Here is a 20,751-nt window from a genome sequence, read left to right as displayed (position 1 = left end):
ATGGCCTACTGGGTGGGCGTGGCCAGCTCTACATCGTTTGCATCAAGGGTGCCTATGGGGGCCTGGGCAGGAGTGGGACAGAGCTGAGGGTCTCTGGCAGAAGGAGGGTCTCTGGGCCGGGGCCAAGGCAATTGGGGCTGTTCCCTCGCTGTTTCCAGGGTGGCTTCGTGGGCCACATGAAACCACTTCGCGGGCCGGATCTGGCCCCCGGGCCTTGTGTTTGACATGTCTGACGTAGAGTAAAACAGTACAAGTTAATATACAATTCACAGAAATATAGGGAGAGACATAATTCATATTATTACAGATAAACAGAAGTTTTATAAAATATGTGAGTATTCCTCATTTTCATTCAGAATAAATTGTTACTTTGTAAATTTTAAATAAAGTTTTTTGAGAAAAATCCTTTTCATCGCATTCTTAATGTCCTTGTTTCTAAACGTATAAATCAAAGGGTTTAACATGGGAGTGATAATGCTATAAAGCACAGAAATGAGTCGGTCTTTCTCTAATGAGTATGTTGATATTGGCCGGACATAGGTGAAAATGGAGCTTCCATAATACAATATGACAATAGTCAGGTGTGAGGTGCAGGTGGAGAATGATTTGATCCTCCCTTCATTGGACTGCATCTTCATGATAGTGGAGATGATATAAATGTAAGAAAGAAGAATGCAAACAAATGGAGTCCATCCTATGAAGAACCCAACCACAAGTAAGATGATCTCATTTAAAGTTTTGTCTCCACATGAAAGCATTAGAAGGGGAGGTATATCACAAAAGAAATAATTGATTTGATTGGCTCCACAGAATGGCAGACGGAATGTAAAATAAGTGTGAAGGGCTGAATTGAGAAAGCCACTTGCCCAGCAGGCACCAGACAATTGGAGACAGAAGGCTCTTCTCATAATGGAAGTGTAGTTCAAAGGATGGCAGATAGCTGCAAAGCGATCATAGGCCATTGTAGCTAGTAGGATGCATTCAGTGCCCACAAAAGACAGAAAAAAATATAGCTGAGTTACACATCCAGCATAGGTGATACTCTTCTTTTGTGCCATGAGGTGTACAAGTATCTGTGGAACATTAGTGGTGGTATAACAGATATCCAGAAAAGAGAGATTTCCTAAGAAGAAGTACATGGGTGTATGAAGCTGTGGGTCCAGGCAAGCAACAGTGAGAATGGAGATATTCCCTACCAGAGTACAGATATATGTGGCAAGAAAGATAAAGAAAAGCATTAGCTGCAGTTTCTGGAGACCAGAGAAGCCCACAATGAGGAATTCATTTGGAACAGATTCATTCATCATTGTGTCAAAAGTTAATCTTAAAAAAAACCAGAATAAGAATGCTCACCTAATGGTCAGAAAATCTACCAAGCTGACATCATTTAATACATAGAATCTAACACCATTTATCTCTACAGTCACATAATGTAATCTGCACCCTCACTTTTTGTTTGCTCTATAAAAAAACATGTTACAATGCTATCACAATGTGATTATTTATGTTCATATGCTTATTTGTGCAACAAATAGGAAAAGCAGTTTGACATCACTTAATCCATTGTATCACAATAACTCACATTGTTTTTAATTGTGGTCTGTTGAATAAGCTAAATTTCACAATCAGCACACAGCACACAGCATTCTAAATTAAAAGTTTTGAAGTACTTTATATTTTAATGAAGTGACTGCAGGTCCCGTTGCTCTGTTCAATTCTTTCAGATATTCCATATCCAGATATTATGACCAGAATGTAGTACATATCTTGAAGGGAATCTTCAAACTGTGCAAAGACATTCAAATAATTAAGCACTTTCTTGTAGACATTCAGTTAACAAAAAATAATAATAATACAATCTATATACAAAACAGCAGCTCAATATTTTTCTACTGTTTTCCAAGAATTTTAAGCTGCTGTAGCTGCTTCCAGGTTCATTCTTAATATTTTTCTTTATTTCAACACTGAACATGAGTGACTTGGTTAAATATATGAATTCATTACAATTTTCTCTAAATGCCACTTCTATGCTACAAATATGTTAAAACTCATTTCCTTAATCAATATTCATGTTAAATAGTATCCAAATTCTTAGCATGAATACATACATACAGACAAATCAAATTATATTTTCAAGGAAGGAACAAAAGAGCCCAAGATAATTTACTTCAACATGCTATACTACAGATCAGTTGATAAGAATACAGTAAACAAAATCCATACTGAATTTGTGATCTTTTGATTTCAGTAGTCTGTTGAAAAGTAAGATAGATAACCATTACAAAAACAAATGTAATAAGAAAAGCCTAACTTACTATCCAATTACTCTTCGAAGAAAACTTAGAGCACCTGAAACAACAACCTCAAACAATAATAGCAGTGGTATACAGCTAAATACTGAATAATTTTCTCTTCACATATATAACTTCAGCAGCTATATAGTTCATGGGTCTGACACCTGAGTTTCTGCTACAGTGGCCAGGCAGAAACTCCTATATCTGCCTTTTGGGGATTATAAGAAAATAAGGATGATTCCAAACAATTGAACAGGGAATTACAGTTATTGAAAATAAGGATAAAGCTGTTCTAATTATGTGATGCTGCAATTACACTTCTCTCCATGAAATAGCTAAAGTAAAATAATCTCAAATCTATAGTGACTAAACATAGTGCAGAAATTCATTTTATTTTTGAAATCAGCATACTGCCAACATGCATATCCTTCTTTACCAAGTTATGTATCTGGAAAGACATCTTCAGCTTAGTTTTAAACACTGTATGCCAAGTAATCAGATCAATACCTGCTCATATTTTCTGCTAACATACAATAACAGAAGAGTCACAGTGATATGGAATCAAAGTTATGTATTGATGTACTTCTTTCAGAAAGCATCTGAATTGATTTTTTTTCCATATCTTTAAATAAATGGCATAGATTTTATATATTTATTTACAATATACTCCAAAAAAAGTTTTTATATATTTATGGTGAAATTATAAAGCTTCTACAGGAGTCAGTCTTAAGCAAAACAAACTGAAGTGATTAATAAGCATATATAACATTTCATGGTTGTTTTCACTTAAATTAAAATTAATTAGCCATATATGAAAGACCAGAGTTCCTATACATTTTGGAAAAAAGATAAATAGTTATCATTTATCCTAGATTGTTAACATTTTTGCCCCTTAATAAGTTATTTTTCTCTTTCCACATTCTAGATTAATGGATTAATAATTGGACTGAGTTGTTGTTTGTAATCAAAACAGATTGGTATGTATCAAAATCTTGGATATTAGAATGTAATGTTTGGAGCTTGCATTGTGTTACAATGTCACTATACTCATTTCATAATTCTGATCAAATAGTCAGATGCTTCTGGATACATGTAGAAATTGCATCTTAATTCACACCCTAAAGCTGCATCTCTGATTCACATGTTTTTAAACTGCTCTTAGTGTTATGCCTGGCACTGCAAGTAAATTGCAACCCTTCTTAATCAGTTATGAGAGCAAATGCAATACAAGCTTATAAATCAGCTTCCAAGAGAGCATTTTACTGAAATATCTAGAAAGGTTGCAAAATTTCTATTCACTGCTAGGGCTAGCAGAAGTTTTGGAGATTAAGTTCCTTTGCTTTTTTTCACTCATCCTTATATCCTGGTTATTACTTCCAGTGTTGTTGACAGTTGAGTGGCATCCAAGTTTAATTACGGTAATAATAATAATAAAAATGTGCATATAACAAACTTTTTATTTAAAATTAATCAAACTCTGCACATGTTGTTTGTCTTGTCATGATAATCCAGAAGCTATGAAGAGCAGAACAGAGAGTTTATTTATCTCCAGAAAAGAAGGGTTTCCTCCAAATTAAATCATCCCAACAAATAGAGCTATATACAAGCAAACTCTAAGCACTTTTCCTTTGATGGAAAGAACATAATTACCTCTGAGTATGAGCCTTTGACATCTTCAGGCTTTAAGTATGACCCTGGACTGAACTCTGATGATTCACAAGTTCTGGGCTTCTGAATTTTTCTGCTTCAGCGCAACTCTGTTTTCTTTAATGGTATGACATGACCAGAGAGTAAGTGCTTGCCTCCTTTATACATTTCCTAGCCCTTGAATTATTTCTTTTCAACCCAGGCATCATCTCTGCTTTTCAAGACAATCAGTTTTAAAAAACCTACAATCAAACCAGTTGTAAACATTCATATTCATATATTACTGTTGGTCTTGGCTATATTAATAAATTTTAGATTTATTGGTATTTATTGGTGTGGTGGCTCCCTTACTATGCATTTCAGTCATACCGTATTTTCCGGCGTATAAGACGACTTTTTAACCCATGAAAATCTTCTCAAAAGGCGGGGGGTCGTCTTATACGCCGGGTCGTCTTATACGCCGGAAAAAAACATAAATCAGTCGAGCATCCCCGTTCTTGCAAAGCCGGGCCACCCCGCGCAACCGAGCTATCTCCGGCGCAGCTCCGGGACACGGCTGGGCGGGAGCATCAGGCGGCTCTCCCCACACGAAGGCAGCGCTGCCCATTGGCTCTTGGCCCGAGGGGAGGGCCTTGCACCTGCTGGACTCACCTGTCACCAGCACCGCTCTCCCCCCCACGGGGATGTGCTTCCTCCAGGCGGTGCTGGCCGAGACGAGCCAGCAGGCAGCCGCTGTGAGCGCGGCGCTGAGGGGCAGTGGCAGGATGGCCTGGCCCAGCGCCTGCAGGACGGCCAGCAGCCTCACGCACAGCAGCAGCCGCCAGCTCAGCAACAGGTCCGAGCGCAGGAGCCGCACCGCCAGGCTGCCCAGGAAAAGCAGCCACACCGAGAGGCTGCACGCCCAGTCCAGCTCCATGAGGGGCAGGGCGGGAAGCCAGCCGGGAAGAGGGACCGGGAGCCCGGGCCGAGCGCGCCTCGGCCGACAGTGAGAGGGAAGCGGCACATGAGTTGTAAAAAAGAGGCGGCGGGCAGAGCTGCCTCGCCCTGCACCCAATGGGAGAAGTTCAAGGCCTGGGGGGGAAGCAGGAGGGGCGCCGGCCATGGCACGGTGGCGGCTGCCCTCCGGCGCTGCCTGCCGCCCGGGAAACGCTGCGCCTCGGGAGCCGGCAGAAGCACAGGAGCAGCGGGAGGGCCTGTGGGGCCAGTTGGGCCTTCGCCTCCTCTGCGACGGACAGGGAGGGCAGGGCGGCCCTCTGCTCTTGCCTTTGTGGGTCTTGTATGCGCAGGTGCAATTGGCAAAAGTTGCCCCCTCGCCGCCCTCCACAAGGCCTAGGAGCCCTCAGGTGAAACGGCCCCTTTTGCGCGTCTCCCGCGCCCTCCCCTGAGAAGAGCCTCCTGGGCTGAGAGGCGTCCTCCCGGCCAGAGCTCAAAGGCAAGAGCGCCCGCCCCCCGCCAGGCCGTTCTAAGTTCCAGGAACTTCCGGGGACTTCTGGCGGGCCTGGCGCCCCTCTCGCCCACAGAACACGCAGTGGCCCTCACCAGCCGGCCTCAGCATGGCCGCCCCAATCCCGCTTCTCCAGCGCATCTTCCGAGCCCACCTGGCTGACTGCCTCCTGGGCGGGGCTTGGCTCCAGACGCGCAGCTGTTCCATCTGCAAATGTGCTCTGAAATGGGTGGGTAGAAGGAAAAGCCCCTTTGGGCTTCAAAAGGGAGGCTTTGCACCATCTGTATCAGACAGGGCTGAATCGGGCTTGTATCGGACACTTGGCAACTGGCATGTAAGTATTTTCCGGCGTATAAGACGGAAAACCTTGAAAATCTTCTTAAAAGTCAGGGGTCGTCTTATACGCCGGGTCGTCTTATACACCAGAAAATACGGTACTTTATGTGCTGTATTTCTGGTCTCTGACCATTTATCAATAAACAGATTCATACTCCTTGTATGAACAATTTGTCAAATAGTCAGGGCAAATTATTTGGTTCTGAGCCAATCGTGCAGTATCAGAAGCTGGTCTATATCTATTCCCTGTGCTAAGAAATATCTGACAGTTCCTGTTTAAAATGAGCCATTAAGTTTTTATTTTCATGCCAGCTTTAATTCTTTAATATTCCATTCTTATTGCATTCAGAGATCAACCTTCCATGCAAAGTAATCCACAATTTAAGTATGTTTATTTAATCATACATAACAACAACTACAACAATGTTGGAAGGGACCTTTGAGGTCTTCTAGTGCAATCCCCTTCTAGTCCAGCCCCAGTCTCTTCTTAAAAACTTCCAGTGTTGGAGTATTCACAGCTTCTGGAGGGAGGTTGTTCCACTGATTAATTATTCTAACTGTCAGGAAATTTCTCCTTAGTTCTAGGTTGCTTCTCTCTTTAGTTAGTTTCCATTCATTGCTTCTTGTACTGCCTTCAGGTGCTTTGGAGAATAGCTTGACTCCCTCTTCTTTGTGGCAGCCCCTGAGATATTGGAACACTGCTATCATGTCACCCGTTACTCTTCTCTTCGTTAAACTAGACATACCCAATTTCAGCAACCGTTCCTTATATGTTTTAGCCTCCAGTCCCCTAATCATCTCTGTTAATCTTCTCTGTACTCTTTCTAGAGCAGGGGTGTCAATCTCAATTTCATTGAGGGCCGCATCAGCATTGCAGTTGCCCTCAGGGGGCCGGGTGGGTATGGCCAGGGTGGGCATGGCCTACTGGGTGGGCGTGGCTAGAGTGCATATGGCCTACTGGGTGGGCATGGCCAGCCCTACATCGTTCGCATCAAGGGTGCCTGTGGGGGCCTGGGCAGACGTGGAACAGATCTGAGGGTCTTTGGCAGACGGAGGGTCTCTGGGCCAGGGCCAAGGCAGTGGGGGCCGTTCCCTCACTGTTTCCAGGATGGCTTCGCAGGCCGCATGAAACCAGTTCGTGGGCCGGATCTGGCCCCCAGGCCTTGTGTTTGACATGTCTGTTCTAGAGTCTTTTTTTTACATTGTGATGACCAAAACTGGATGCAGTATTTTTCATACTTCTCATCATTGTAACTCCATACATTTCTGTGAAAATATGCAATATTTCTCTTCACTCTGTTTCAAGCAGATCCTGTATAATCTTCATTATATCTACTTTATTTACATTCTTTTGGCAGATCAATATATTTGGGCACACTCTTTCATATAAGACTCATATTTTCTATTTCTGCAGTCATTCTACTTTGCTCTAGTTTCTGTCATTGCTTCATTGTTCATCCATTTTCATTGTTTTATCAGATCCACTCTAATGCTTTCAAGACACCCCCGCCCCATAATACAAAATAATGTTAGCTATTATGTGAATTCTGCTGTGCAGGTTTAACATAATCCCAGCATAGTCATATGTTCAGATAATTGATCCAATGGGAAATGAATTCCCAATCGAAATAATACTTAATTCTGTTTTATTTTGAAAATACCACCTCTCTTAACTAATAGTTGTTCTGGTGTATTCCCCATGAAGGTACTTTCTTTCTTTCTCTCTCTCTCTCTCTCTCTCTCTCTCTCTCTCTCTCTCTCTCTCTCTCTCTCTCTCTCTCTCTCTCTCAATCAATTCTTATTTTAGAAAAAAACAAAAAAAGTTACCGGTATTCCCTCTATATGTACAAATAATATTTATTTTTAAAAGCTGAGCCCATGTTAGTCCAAATTGGGAGTGATGAAGTAGGTAAGGATAAGATTTATCTGTTTTCTATTATGATTCAAAGTACAAAAAACAACTGCATTTCTTATAGAATGTTAGCTTTTTAACCAATATAGCATCATTTTGAGTTTTAAAACATGATTGCATGTACTTTCAGGTAGGGGTGTAAATTGCAAGATCCTTCATTTGACACTTGTTTTACACTCCTTGAAGAGAATCCTGGAAAAGGCACATTGGGTTTAAGAAGTTGCAGACAGTTTCTATGCTGCATTTAAATACAATCACACCGATTGATTGAACAAGATTCAAATGATAATACTAGTTCAAGCTAAAAGTGTCAGTAGTCCATTTCTAAAAAAAAAAAAAATCTGAAAGAAGCCTTACAATGCAAGTAGTACCATGCCTTGTATTCCATACTTTATAAGAAAAAAAAAGCTACAGGGAATCATTTCTCTATTAAAATATCTAATAAAGTCTGTAGAAAGCATATATATTTAAACACAACTTTGAATATTAGCTTTAGCCTATCTTTATGCCAAATTAGCTTCTTTTCAATACAGTTCCACATGTTTTCATTCATAGATCAATTTATCCTATTACTTTATATTTGTGAAATTGTGAAAATGTATTTAAATTTACGTTTAATGATGTATTTTTAGATTGTCAAAACATACAAACCCATATTTGTTCTCAGCATGAAGTAAAAGCTCTTTGGAATCAAGATTAGATTCTGAATTCATGGACGTATCCATGCGTTCTGCAAGCAATAGTATGGATGCAATTTGCTAAGCTTTCCCCTGGGATGCTTTTTAACTTTCTGGTCTATCCTATAGTTCCAGTGATTTCTGACGTCTCTTAGTCAAGTAATAACAAGTCCTGAATCTGCTTAGCTTCCCAGACTATAGAAAGTTATTGAGATGGTCCTACTTATTCTTTAAAACTTGTCTAGAAATGACATATTTTAATACTATTGTGGAATATTTTTAATTGAAAATTGTGGTTCAAATTGTAGAAAGTGAGAAATATGATTAAAGGAAAGATCTGAGTATTTTGAAATGAATGCAGAACAAAACTCTGAGAGGTTTTGTTTTCCATCACAGTATTTTTGGATGAATAAAATAAATTTAATTAAAATGAATGTTTCCTTATAGTTACGTACATAATGTTATTTATTATTTCAACCATTAACGTATGTAGGTATTCTGTAATGTAGTAGTGCACTGATACAATCTGTATGTACTAATGCCAAAAAAATATTTTAAACACCATTTACTTTAGAAGAGGGGTGTCAAACTTGCAACATCACATGATGTGTCATGATGTATCACAACTTTTTCCCCTTATCCAGCAATGGGGTGAGCTTGGTTTTGGCATGATGCATCTGGCCCACGGACTGACAATTTGACACCCCTGCTTTAGAAGGTAAACTTACACATTACAACCTTGTAATCTAATGCCAGTTAAATAGAAATATAAGTTGTTGACAAAAGTGGCCTCATTTGCAGTGTGCAGCCTAGTTTTATTTTGCTGCAAAACCAGTTTGTGTTCATGAAATTAAAATTGTTCCATTAGCATAATGATCTGTGGAGGTGGAGTGGATAGAATGCAATACTGTAGACTACCTCTGCTGACTGCTGGTTACCAGCAGTTCAGCAGTTTGATTCCTACTCGCTCAAGGTTGACTCAGCCTTCCATGCTTCCGAGGTTGGTAAAATGAGGACACAGATTTTAGGGGGCAATATTTTGACTCTGTAAATTGCTTAGAGAAGGTAGTTCATATTTTAAAAAAAAAATAATATTTTTTTTCAGATTACCATCTCATTGAGGCAAGATGGATGAACTTACAATAGTTATAGGAGCACAGTTGGAACACGTAAAGATCAAACTGGAAACAAAGATTCATAGACAGTATATATATGTGTGTGTGTGTGATTGCTAGGACTTGATACCAATGTGATGCCACATAATTAATTAATTAATTTCACTTAGAAATGTTCCATGGAAAACAAAACGGCTGTGACTGAATTTCTTCTCTTGGGATTCTCTGGTGATCCAACATTCCAGGTTTTCTTGTTCCTGATTTTTTTATCAATCTACTTAGTAACTTTAGTAGGTAATATGGTAATCATATTGGTAATAAGAGCTAACCCTCAACTACACACTCCAATGTATTTCTTTCTTATTAACTTATCTTTTATAGACATCTGCTATTCTTCTGTAACGGTTCCCAAAATGCTACAGAATCTCCTGGCTACTAAAAAGACAATTACTCTCTGTGGCTGCATAGCTCAGATCTTTTTCTTTATTTTCATGGTTGGAACAGAGATCTTCTTACTTTCAGCAATGGCATACGATCGTTATGCTGCTATATGTAATCCACTGAGATACAGCACCATTATCAACCACCGCTTATGCATCCAAATGGTACTGTTTGCATGGCTATCAGGTTTTCTGGATTCCCTTGTCAATACCCTTTTTTTAACTGACTTACACTACTGTGGTCCCAGTCACATTAACCATTTCAGCTGTGAGTTACCTCTGCTATTGCAGCTGTCTTGCACTAGTACTTTTGCCAATGAAATGGTCATTCTTACCTTTAGCATGCCATTAGGATTTGCTGCCTTTCTTCTAATTATAGCTTCCTATGTTCATATTGTTGGCTCCATTCTCAAGATAAATTCTGCAGAAGGAAGGCAGAAGGCATTCTCTACCTGTGCTTCCCACCTCACAGTAGTTTTCATGTTTTGTGGGACTGCTTTCATTAGATACATGAAACCTGCCTCTGGCTATTCAGACACCATGGACAAGCTAGCATCAATCCAGTACAGTATCCTAACCCCCATGTTAAATCCCATTATATACTGTCTGAAAAACAAAGATGTAAAAAATGCTCTGAAGAAGTTTTTTAGAAAGTGACTAAAAGTAATCTCAAAATTAAAATTAATTTTTTTGCATTAAGGCAAAAATAGCAAGACTGGCGACCACGATATGGCATGCCTCATTAAATTACTAACTGAAGTTGTCACTTCTACAATTTTATCCACACCCTTTAAATTGGAGGATGGAGTTTAACCTGTTTGGAACAGATTGTACTCCTAGGACTTTCATCTTGTCACTTACTGTTTATGACTTCAACCAAACAATAGTAATATTCAAGCAGAGCCCACTTTATATAGAATGCCATATTCATTAATACCATATGGGTTAAGACTTCATGGCTTATCTTGGATAACGAAGGGAAATTGAAAGATAGACAAGATTTACAATGACAAGTTATTGATTTAGCATGGTGGCCATAGTTGCAAACTCAAATGTGATATTAAAAAGATCTGAAGACAGTGGGATTCTATGAATAACAGACGGTCAACACTGCTAACATCGAATGTTCTTGCTTGACAAGAGATGAAGAAGCAGCTATTTCATATGTTAAACTTATGTATTGCTTTAAGAGATAGGGTTAAGGCTGGGAGGAGAGAGGAGGAGGATTGTGCCTCAAGGCCATCTGAAATTAAAGAAGATAAGAACTTGGTGGGTTTTCTAATGGAAAGGAAACTGATTATTTAAATTAATTGGAGAATATGATTAATGACAAAATTAGAAAGGTGGAGAATTGTGTTTAATATATTGTGCAAGGGGGTGGAGATTTCAGATTCCAGCTTCCTTTGAGCAAGCATTTGCTGGTGTATTAGACTAAATAAAGGACTTTTAAGGTAAACAATGCCTCAGAGTCACTTGAAAAGCCCATACGTCAGAAACTTGACACAGACAGAATTTGATCAAACATTGTTAAAAACATATGAAAACTTGATTAGGAAACTCTATAGATTTCTTCTAAATTTAAAGATGGAAGAAGAACAAGTAAAAGAAACAATGATAACATGGGCAAAAAACGTTGGATATTCTATAGATTTGGAAGACTGACAGAAACTATGGGATAGAAATGTCAGATGGACTAAAGCAGTCTCATATAACATGTTTATAGATGGCATATGACACCAGTAAGATTAGCGAAAATGTTTAAAAACACTTCAAATAATTGTTGGAAATGTAAACAAAGGCCAGGTACCTACTATCACATCTAGTGGACATGCCCTAAAGCAAAAATGTTTTTAAGATACATACATGGTTGGAAAAGATGACTAAAAGACTGATAGAATTTAAGCCAGAATTGTTTTTGTTGGGAATATTAGGATCTAATTATGAGAAGGAGAATGAATATTTAATATTGCATGTACTGACAGCAACGAGAATAGCATTTGCCCAATACTGGAAAAATGAAAACTTACCAACTGAAGAGATAAAATGTATTAATTTTTACATATTTTGATTAGATGAATTAGAAAACAGGTGATAAAGGTGTTGGTTGGCTAAAGATTTCAAGATATTTCACAATAAAGATTTATACACAGGCAAGTATATTTGATCTTGATGCCTCATAATTTCTCAACAAAGTATGGTAGAACCATGAAAATGGTACCACATGCAATTGTATAAATTTATCTTCACTTTGACACTAAAGATTATTACCTAACTGTAATTTATTGTTCTTTTATTCCAAGGCACATTTGTCTTGGTCAGTTCTATGCATCATAAAGTTACATCTGGTGGCTTGTAAAAGTGTTATTGCCTAACATTTTCAAGGAACAGTTGTGTGATATTTTTCCTTGGAAACCAATGTGCCACAAAACTATGTAAACAATGCAGATAACTTCTGCTATGTTTGTGGCAAGGTTACATTTGCATCTCAGAAGTGCAGTATGACAGCAGTGGTTAAAAAAAAGGCATACCATGTATATTTTGGATACAAAATAGGGGATCAGGACAAGATTTGGACTTCTTATTATTGTTGCATTATATATGCAACTTATCTGCGTCATTGGTTAAATAAGAAAAAAAGTCCATGCCTTTTACAGTCCCAATGGTGTGGAGGGAACCCACCAGTCATAGTAGTGACTGCTCTTTTCGCATGGTTCCCCCAGTTGCAAAAGGGATCTCAAGAAATAAGAAGCGGACCATGGAATATCTAAACCTTCAATCTGTACTGCATCCTTTACCCCTTATGGTGAAGATTTGCCAATTCCAGATCCACCAGAATCTTCTTCCTAGACCCAGATGATGATTAAGATGATGAGCAGGATGCAGCTGATCCAGGGCTATCTATGTCTGTGGACCCATACTAGTCCACTGTAAGCTCCTCCTGAACTACATTTAATTTCACAAAGTGAACTAAATGACCCGGTCAGGGATTTGGAATTGCCTAAGAGTAAGGGAGAGCTACTGGCCTCCAGATTTCACCAATGGAAACTTGTTGTTTAATCTGATGTGAGAGCTTGTCAGTTTTTCATGGATGAGCATGAAAGACCAATAAATGAATGGAAAGTTATGTTATTGATATCAATAACAAATTATAGTTGGTATTGCTGTATCACATTTTGCAGAAAATGTATGAAGCATAATCACATATCCCACTTGTAATTTCTAATTATTTTGATACAATTTTGACCTGAAGCTATTTCTTGGAAACTGGAGAAAAATTAATACTCAGGACTTAATTTTCCTTTATTAGTGACCCAATTTAGGTAAAATTAAGCTACTTTCATTTCTGAGGCTTTCTCCTCATAGACCAGTATTATGGGACTACAGTTGGAAGACTTAAAAGATCAAGTTGGAACCAAAGATTCATGGTCAAAATCAGTCTATGTGATTTCTAGAATTTGGCATCAACTTGATGCCACATAATTAATTAATGTCATTTAGAAATATACTATGGAAAACAAATCTGTTGAGGCTGAATTTCTTCTCTTGAGATTCTCTGGTGATCCACATTCCACTAGATCACCAAAAAAACCCAACCATTGTTCCTATTATTTTTATCAATCTGCTTTAACCTTAGTAGGAAATATGGTCATATTGGTAATAAGTACAGTGTCTTAAACCCCATGTTAAACCCCATTATAAGCAGTCTGAAAAACAAAGATATAAAAATGCTCTAAAGAAGCTTTTTATAAAGTTACTTCAAAAAGGCCCTTGAACTTACTAAATTTTGAGATTGCTTTGATGAAGAGTCCCTTGCTTGAATGGGGTTTCCTAGATCTACTGCTTGAGCAGGGGATTACACTAGAAGATCTTCAAGGCTCCTTCCAACTCCATTATTGTATTATATTTAGCCTACCAAAGAGAAGAGTTAGGGGAGATGTGATAGCTGGCATCCAATACTTGGAGGACTATCACAGGAAAGAGAGGGTTGATTTATTTTCTATAGCACCTAAAAGCAGGACAAGAAGCAATGTGTCAAAGCTTATTAAAGAAAGATCCAAGCTGGAAGTAAGGAGAAATTTCCTGACAGTGAGAACAATTGATCAGTGTAACAGATTGCCTGTTCTGTGCAGCTGCTTATAAAATAAGGCAGTGACTAAAAGCAGTTGAATCTAGGTTAATTGTGGTCTGCTGAATATTGCAGACTCTTAGCTCTTAACTAAGCCATCCATTTAATAAAGCTTTTATTCTTAAAATTTCTTTTACTTACAATTATTATTTTGCATTAACATTGTTCTATTTATCTTCATCCTTAAACTTACTCCAATATTGGCATTGTGAAAATTAATAAATGCAATATATATTTGTTTTGAAAGAAAGTCAATGTCATTAAATCCTACTCTTGTAGTTTGGGGCAAGGTGGTGGAGGACACAAAAGACTTATGACAGCAGAAATATTTGGCCATAGTTTATTAACATGTTTATTAAATATTTTAAGATACTTCCCTCTGCACTTTCCCTGCTTCTCCCCCCCCATGCAAAAAAAGAAAAAGAAATATAAATCTTTTGCTACATTCTCCTGATGTAATGTCTGTAGAAATGTGTGCCATTGATTTGTTTAAGATGGATATATTTTCTCTTAGCTTTTGCCTTACAGTAGTAAGTAGTCCTTTACTTGTATTATGTAAACAGGTTTTATGGTAATAAGTCAAGGCACATTTGTGACTGGACATGATTTTACAATATATTTTGTGGGGTCATAAAGCAAATCACTATGATCATTGAGAGAATTCTATGGTCAAAACAGGCAAAAATTAAAAAAAAAACCAGCAAAAAGATCACAAATCATGTTTACATGGCTACAGGATACTGCAACTACTTTTAAAGATGGGTTGCATCTGAAAAGCGGTTATGTGACCATGAGGTTGGAAGCCAACATTTTACATAGAGGTCTGTCGTAATTTCAAACAGTTGTTAAGCAATAGTAATTTATCATGTTACTTCAATTCCAAGAGCTAATTTTGAACTCTAAAGCCTCTCATGACTGCTTAGATGAGAACACAAATCTTCTGATATGTAGTAGTAGTTCAAGTAGGGACTGAGACATTCTAAAAACATTAGTTGGGTGACATTTTGCAAATGAAATAAAGACAAAAAATGATTCTGTTTCATGCATGAGACTGGTCATATTAATCATATTCTATGAGCTTCATTGAAAGTATTTCTTCATTGTTTCATCTCTTGGAAATTGCAGGAAACCCAAGGACCCATCCACATTTGGCAAGGCAGGAAGAGACTATTCAGGAACAATCCTACATAGCATTCAGACCTCCTCTGTTCTGCCCCTATCCCCAAGTGCTTAACAAAGTATTCCACAGCTCTACCCCCAAGGGTGCTGGGAAATTCCCAAATACATTGTAAAAATATTCCATATCCACCAAAATCCTGGGGAAGGCATTTTAAACTGACCCATCCTTCCTACAGAGGCTGGTGGCTACAACTCACCTGAGCCCAGTGCTCTTCAACATCTTCATCAATGTTTGGATGAGGGGATAGATGGGAAACTCAACAAATTTGCAGATGACACTAAGCTGGCAGGAATAGCCAATACTCCAGAAGATAGGCTTAAAATACAGGAGGATCTGGACAGACTCGAACACTGGGTGCTATCTAACAAAATGAAGTTCAATGGTGAAAAAAATAAGGTTCTACATTTAGGCAGGGAAAAATCAAATGCACAGGTATATTATAGGTGGTACGTTGCTCAATAGTAGTAACTGTGAGAGGGATCTCAGAGTCCTAGTAAACAATCACTTCAATATGAGCCAGCAGTGTGCTGCAGCTGCCAAAAAAGCCAACACAGTGCTAGGCTGCATTAACAGAGGGATAGAATCAAGATCAAGTGAAGTACTAATACCACTTTACAATGCTTCCAGGCCACACCTTGAATACTGCATCCAGTTTTGGTCACCACGATGTAAAAAAGATGTTGAGACTCCAGAAAGGGTACAGAGAAGAACAACAAAGATGATTGGGGGACTGGAGGCTAAAACATATAGGGAACGGTTGCTGGAATTGGGTATGTGTAGTTTAACAAAGAGAAGGGTGAGGGGTGACATGATAACAGTGTTCCAATATCTCAGGGGCTACCACAAAGAAGAGGGAGTAAAGCTATTCTCCAAAGCACCTGAAAGCAGGACAAGAAGCAACGGATGGAAACTAGTCAAGGAGAGAAGCAACCTAGAACTAAGGAGAAACTTCCTGACAGTTAGAACAATTAACCAGTGGAACAACCTGCCTCCAGAAGTGGTGAATGCTCCAACACTGGAAGTTTTTAAGAAGAGACTGGCCAGCCATTTGTCTGAAATGGTATAGGGTTTCCTGCCTGAGCAAGGGGTTGGACTAGATGACCTCCAATGTCCCTTCCAACTTATTATTATTATTATTATTATTATTATTATTATTATTATTATTATTATTATTATTGTTGTTGTTGTTGTTGTTGTTGTTGTTGTTGTTGTTGTCCCATTGCCCTTGCAGTTATTTTTAGAGGAAAATCTTCCTACTGGGTAAATATAGTCATTGCTGTCAGCTATTCATTCATGAACAACCATCAACCATTCTGTGGATCAGGACTCTCCACGCCCCTCTGTCTCACACCAGCTCCTTCAGACTGTCATGGGAATAGAGTAAAAATGCAGTATAGGGAAATTGTTCCATATAATCCTATGCATCCAAATACTAATCCCCTTTAATATAAGAAATATTACAAAGAGTCTGCATAGAGTATGTAAAATCAATGAGACTACCTAAGAAAAAGCAACAAAAATGTGTAAAATTAAGATTTTCTAGTACTAGTTTACAGAACCTATAAATCAATCATATGTCATCAAGTCAGTGTCAGCTCCCAGCAACCACATACATTTCTCCAGCTGAGACTGTCTCCAATAGTGTCCTTCAGATCTTCCGACTTTGTACTCATCACTACTTTGAGTCCTTCATGCTCTTCTATTTTCTTCTAGCTTTCCCAGCTTTATAGACTACTCAAGAGATGCCTTCACAGAATGTATTTAAAGTATGTTGATTTGTTCAATGATCCACATATTTGTTTCCTAGGCCACCTATGGTATTCTTCTCCAATACCAGAGTTTGAAAATATCTATACTCTTTATATCCAGACTATCATATGGGAATACTGTGGCTTGCACAATTCTGATCTTTGTAGGAATAAGCAATCACAGTACCTTGAGAGTAGTGGCCAACTGAGCCAAGAAGTTATTTTAAAGATTCAGAGACCCTATGGTACTGGCTGCATGGCTGTCAGGTTTATTGGATTCCTGTATTAATACTCTTTTCTAATTGGATTAAACTTCTGTGGTCCTAGTAACATTAACCATTTCAGCTGTGACTTACGTTTGCTATTACAGCTGTCTTGCACTAGTACTTTTGTGTCTTTAGCATAGCATTAGGATTAGCTGGACTTCTTTTAATTATAACTTCCTATGTTCATATTGTTGGCTCCATTATCAAGATAAATTCTGCAAAAGGAAGGTAGAAGGCATTCTCTACATGTGCTTCTCATCTCCTGGTGGTCCTCTTGGTTTGTGGGACTGCAATCATCAGATATATGACACTTGCCTCTCGCACCTCTGGCTACTCAGACACAATGGATAAGTTTGTGTCAATTCAGTGTAGTGTTCTCACCCCCATGTTTAACCCCATTATATACAGCCTGAAAAATAAAAATGTGAAGAAAACTATTAAAAATGTGTTTAGAAACACATTTTTGAAAAGTCATTTAAGTCGGCTTTGCAACAAGTGAATTTTTATATAACCTTGATGAATGAAACAAATAGTTGTATATTTAATGCCTATTGTTTGAGCTCTCTATATTTAATATTTTGAGATTCTGAATACCTTTTCATGCATAAAGGATTTTACAATGCTCTGCTGGGGTACTGTTTGAAGGAATGTGTACTGATTTGTAGAGCTAGGACTTATGGTAACTTACCTTTTCTTATAGAATGCTATTAGCTTGCATTAACTTCTTCCATTGAGATAAAAGATTTATATACACAAAGACATTCTGTCATGCGTATGAAAGAAAAATGTCATTCCCAGAAGGGTGGTCATTTATATAAAACAAAATTGACATTTACATAAATACAAAATTCTGTATTGGTTTTAATATGTCTGCATTGCTTTTACTGTTTCTTTTTTGATATGATCAGATGAAAAATCAATAAAGTTTGTTGTTTTAAGTTTGAGAGGTTTCTCTTATTTTGCTTGAGAAAAATTATCAGTTAGAATGATGATACTCTTCCTCAAACTTTAGGCTTTTGTTTTCCTCCAAAACAAATAGAGTTTCATTAAATTCACTGTATCCTACATTTCACCTGTTGAAGAAATAGAATATTAGGTATATACATGTATTATATATTCAGAATATATTGAGTATGTATTTTTGATTTGATCCTATATTTTAGAAGAACTCTGTGTCAAATCTTTATGGCTGTGGTCATGACCAACATAGAACTCGGTGGATATTTATGGAGATTTTCAGTCATCCAGGTCATGGTTGTCCCAAAGGTGCTTTTTTGAAAGGCAACTGGAGTTTCTTTGTTTTTCCTTTTCATCCAAGAAGCTTCTTCAGTCTGAACTGAAGAAATTTCTTGGATGAGAAGTTAAACATCTTCAAGGAAAAAGAAAGGAAGTCCAGTTAATTTTTGAAAAAGCACCTTTGGGACAATTCAGTGTGTAATTCAATATTACCTGAACAGAGTTGCTTCTTGTATTACCTTAATGTAAAATCTAGTTGAAATTAACAGATCTTCAGCTGTGACTATATAGGAAAATGCAATATAAAAGAACTATATCTATCTGTAAGGGACGCAGTGGCTCAGTGGGTTAGGACGCTGAGCTTGTTGATCAGAGGGTCGGCAGTTTGGCAGTCGAATCCTGAGTGCCGTGTAACAGAGTGAGCGCCTGTTACTCATCCCAGCTTCTGCCAACCTAGCAGTTCGAAAGCACATAAAAATGCAAGTAGAAAAATAGAGACTACTCCGGTGGGAAGGTAACAGTGTTCCGTGCACCTTTGGCATCTAGTCATGCTGGCCACATGACCACGGAGATGTCCTCGGACAAGCGCTGACTCTTCAGCTTTGAAACGGAGATGAGCACTGGCCCCTATAGTTAGAAACGACTCTATCTGTGGGAGTTCAGAGTCACAAAGTGTCCAGTAGCTGCTTTTTTCAAGTAAAAAAAATCTTACTAAAAGGCATAGGATTTTGTGATCCATAGATCACTTCATGAGAAGCATCTATGCATAAACTCACAAAAGATTCCACTTTCAAATAAAATTTGTCAGAAATGATTCCTGCTATAGTGACCAAGGGTCTCATTTGGCTCATGGAAGTAGTATATTAGGATTTTTTTAAAAAAAATACCTTCTCATACCCCTATGGGTACTCTTCCTCAATTCTGGGTCCTCTTCTGAGGCCAGAGAGTTTTGGGGGTTCTGTGCAGTATCTTTACTGTTCTTAGCACCACAGTCTTTTGAACAGAGAATTCTGATGTTCCTGGGATCTGTTGAAGCTACTATGCTAGCTTAGAGTCATAGCCGCAAATGCCCTTACCACCATTAGAACCACTTTGGCCTTTAGTTTCCATATAATCTCCAGTACCCGTTCAGGCCCTGGAATACGGGTTCTCATTCTCCTTTTTCCTGATATTTCTGTTATTTGGCACCACCACATCACCACCATCTTCTGCTTCTTATCAACCATTGTGATGTCTGGTTGATTGGACAGTATCTAACTTGCCATATTCAATTTGCCACAGCCAATTTGCTGCAGTCAACTTGCCATGGGACAACTCACCATGGCCAACTTATCATGTTCAATTTGCCACTGCTAACTCACTGAAGCCAACTCACCATGGGTCAATTCCCCTCATTACAAAATGAATAAATTATTACCCTAAAATATATTTTATTATATTAAGAGGAAGGAAATTGATAGTGGGACTTTTTACTCAGCTGGAATAAAACCAAGAAAAAAACTCATTATCCAATCAGTCATTATCTCACCAAATGGATGTTACTTGAATACTGTTCTGGTGCTGTTAAATATTGTAATTCATCTTCTTCTTGCCCATTTTCAGTATACCACTTTTTATGGTTGGGTAGTTCTTTGCTGTTGTTTTGAAGTGCTTTACCAAATTCAAAAAGCTCTTTAGAGAATAAGGCAGTTTTTGTAAAAGGGTAGCACATGGGATATAAGAAACATAAAATAAACAGATAGAAGGCCTCCACATTGAGCCAAATCAGTTAAAGCTTGAACACAGCTAATGTAAATATTCTAGCTTCAAATTAATTCACCAAATTTCTTTAATTTAGTTTACCTAAAGTGTCATATCATCATAATTTGAGACTTTTAGTGATGGCATCTGCTGTTAATTTTTCACCCTAATCAATAAATAGTAAGCATCATACAAGAATTTCTATATTCTATTCCAATAGACAATCTTTTCTAAGCATAGGAAATGTCCTTAGCTACACTATTCCCACTGAAAATCTAATCCTCAATGTATTTATGTGGATAGGAGACAGCATAGCAAGTCAAGAAGACACAACATGAAAATAATTCAGAGTTTTAGTTAATTGATTAGTTACTTTACTGCACACTGAAGGGATAAGCAATTATATGAATATTTTAATGTCACTGCCCTCTTGGGACAACAATATAATGCCCTCAAAACATTTATTACTCACTGGAAAGTGAGAGTGCATATTACAATTTCTTCTAGCAGAAAGTGTATAATATTAAATCTATTTAATAAAGATAATTTGGATTGGAGACACAATTTTATACTATGTACTTTAACTTCAT

At 38.0% G+C, this 20,751-nt stretch overlaps 3 protein-coding genes across 3 annotated transcripts in view; 2 read left to right on the top strand and 1 right to left on the bottom strand.

Moving 5' to 3' along the window:
* LOC310649192 (olfactory receptor 14A16-like) overlaps positions 1-20,751 on the top strand; it is a gene marked incomplete at its 3' end in the record, with an annotated part of 233,675 nt that overhangs the window by 70,063 nt on the left and 142,861 nt on the right. The gene's annotated exons all lie outside the window — the stretch shown is intronic.
* Positions 366-1,307, bottom strand: LOC310649199 (olfactory receptor 5V1-like; the record flags this gene model as incomplete). The annotated part of the gene is made up of 1 exon (XM_083377505.1): positions 366-1,307. One exon carries the CDS (start codon positions 1,305-1,307, stop codon positions 366-368), a length of 942 nt encoding a protein of 313 aa, XP_083233631.1.
* On the top strand, positions 9,605-10,522 carry LOC310650343 (olfactory receptor 5V1-like; the record flags this gene model as incomplete). The annotated part of the gene is made up of 1 exon (XM_083379249.1): positions 9,605-10,522. One exon carries the CDS (start codon positions 9,605-9,607, stop codon positions 10,520-10,522), a length of 918 nt encoding a protein of 305 aa, XP_083235375.1.

This window comes from Vipera ursinii (assembly GCF_947247035.1).
Source record: "Vipera ursinii genome assembly, chromosome: Z".
Taxonomy (NCBI): domain Eukaryota; kingdom Metazoa; phylum Chordata; class Lepidosauria; order Squamata; family Viperidae; genus Vipera; species Vipera ursinii.
The sequence above is the reverse complement of the archived record's forward strand: the minus strand, read 5'-3'. Positions and strand labels throughout refer to the sequence as shown.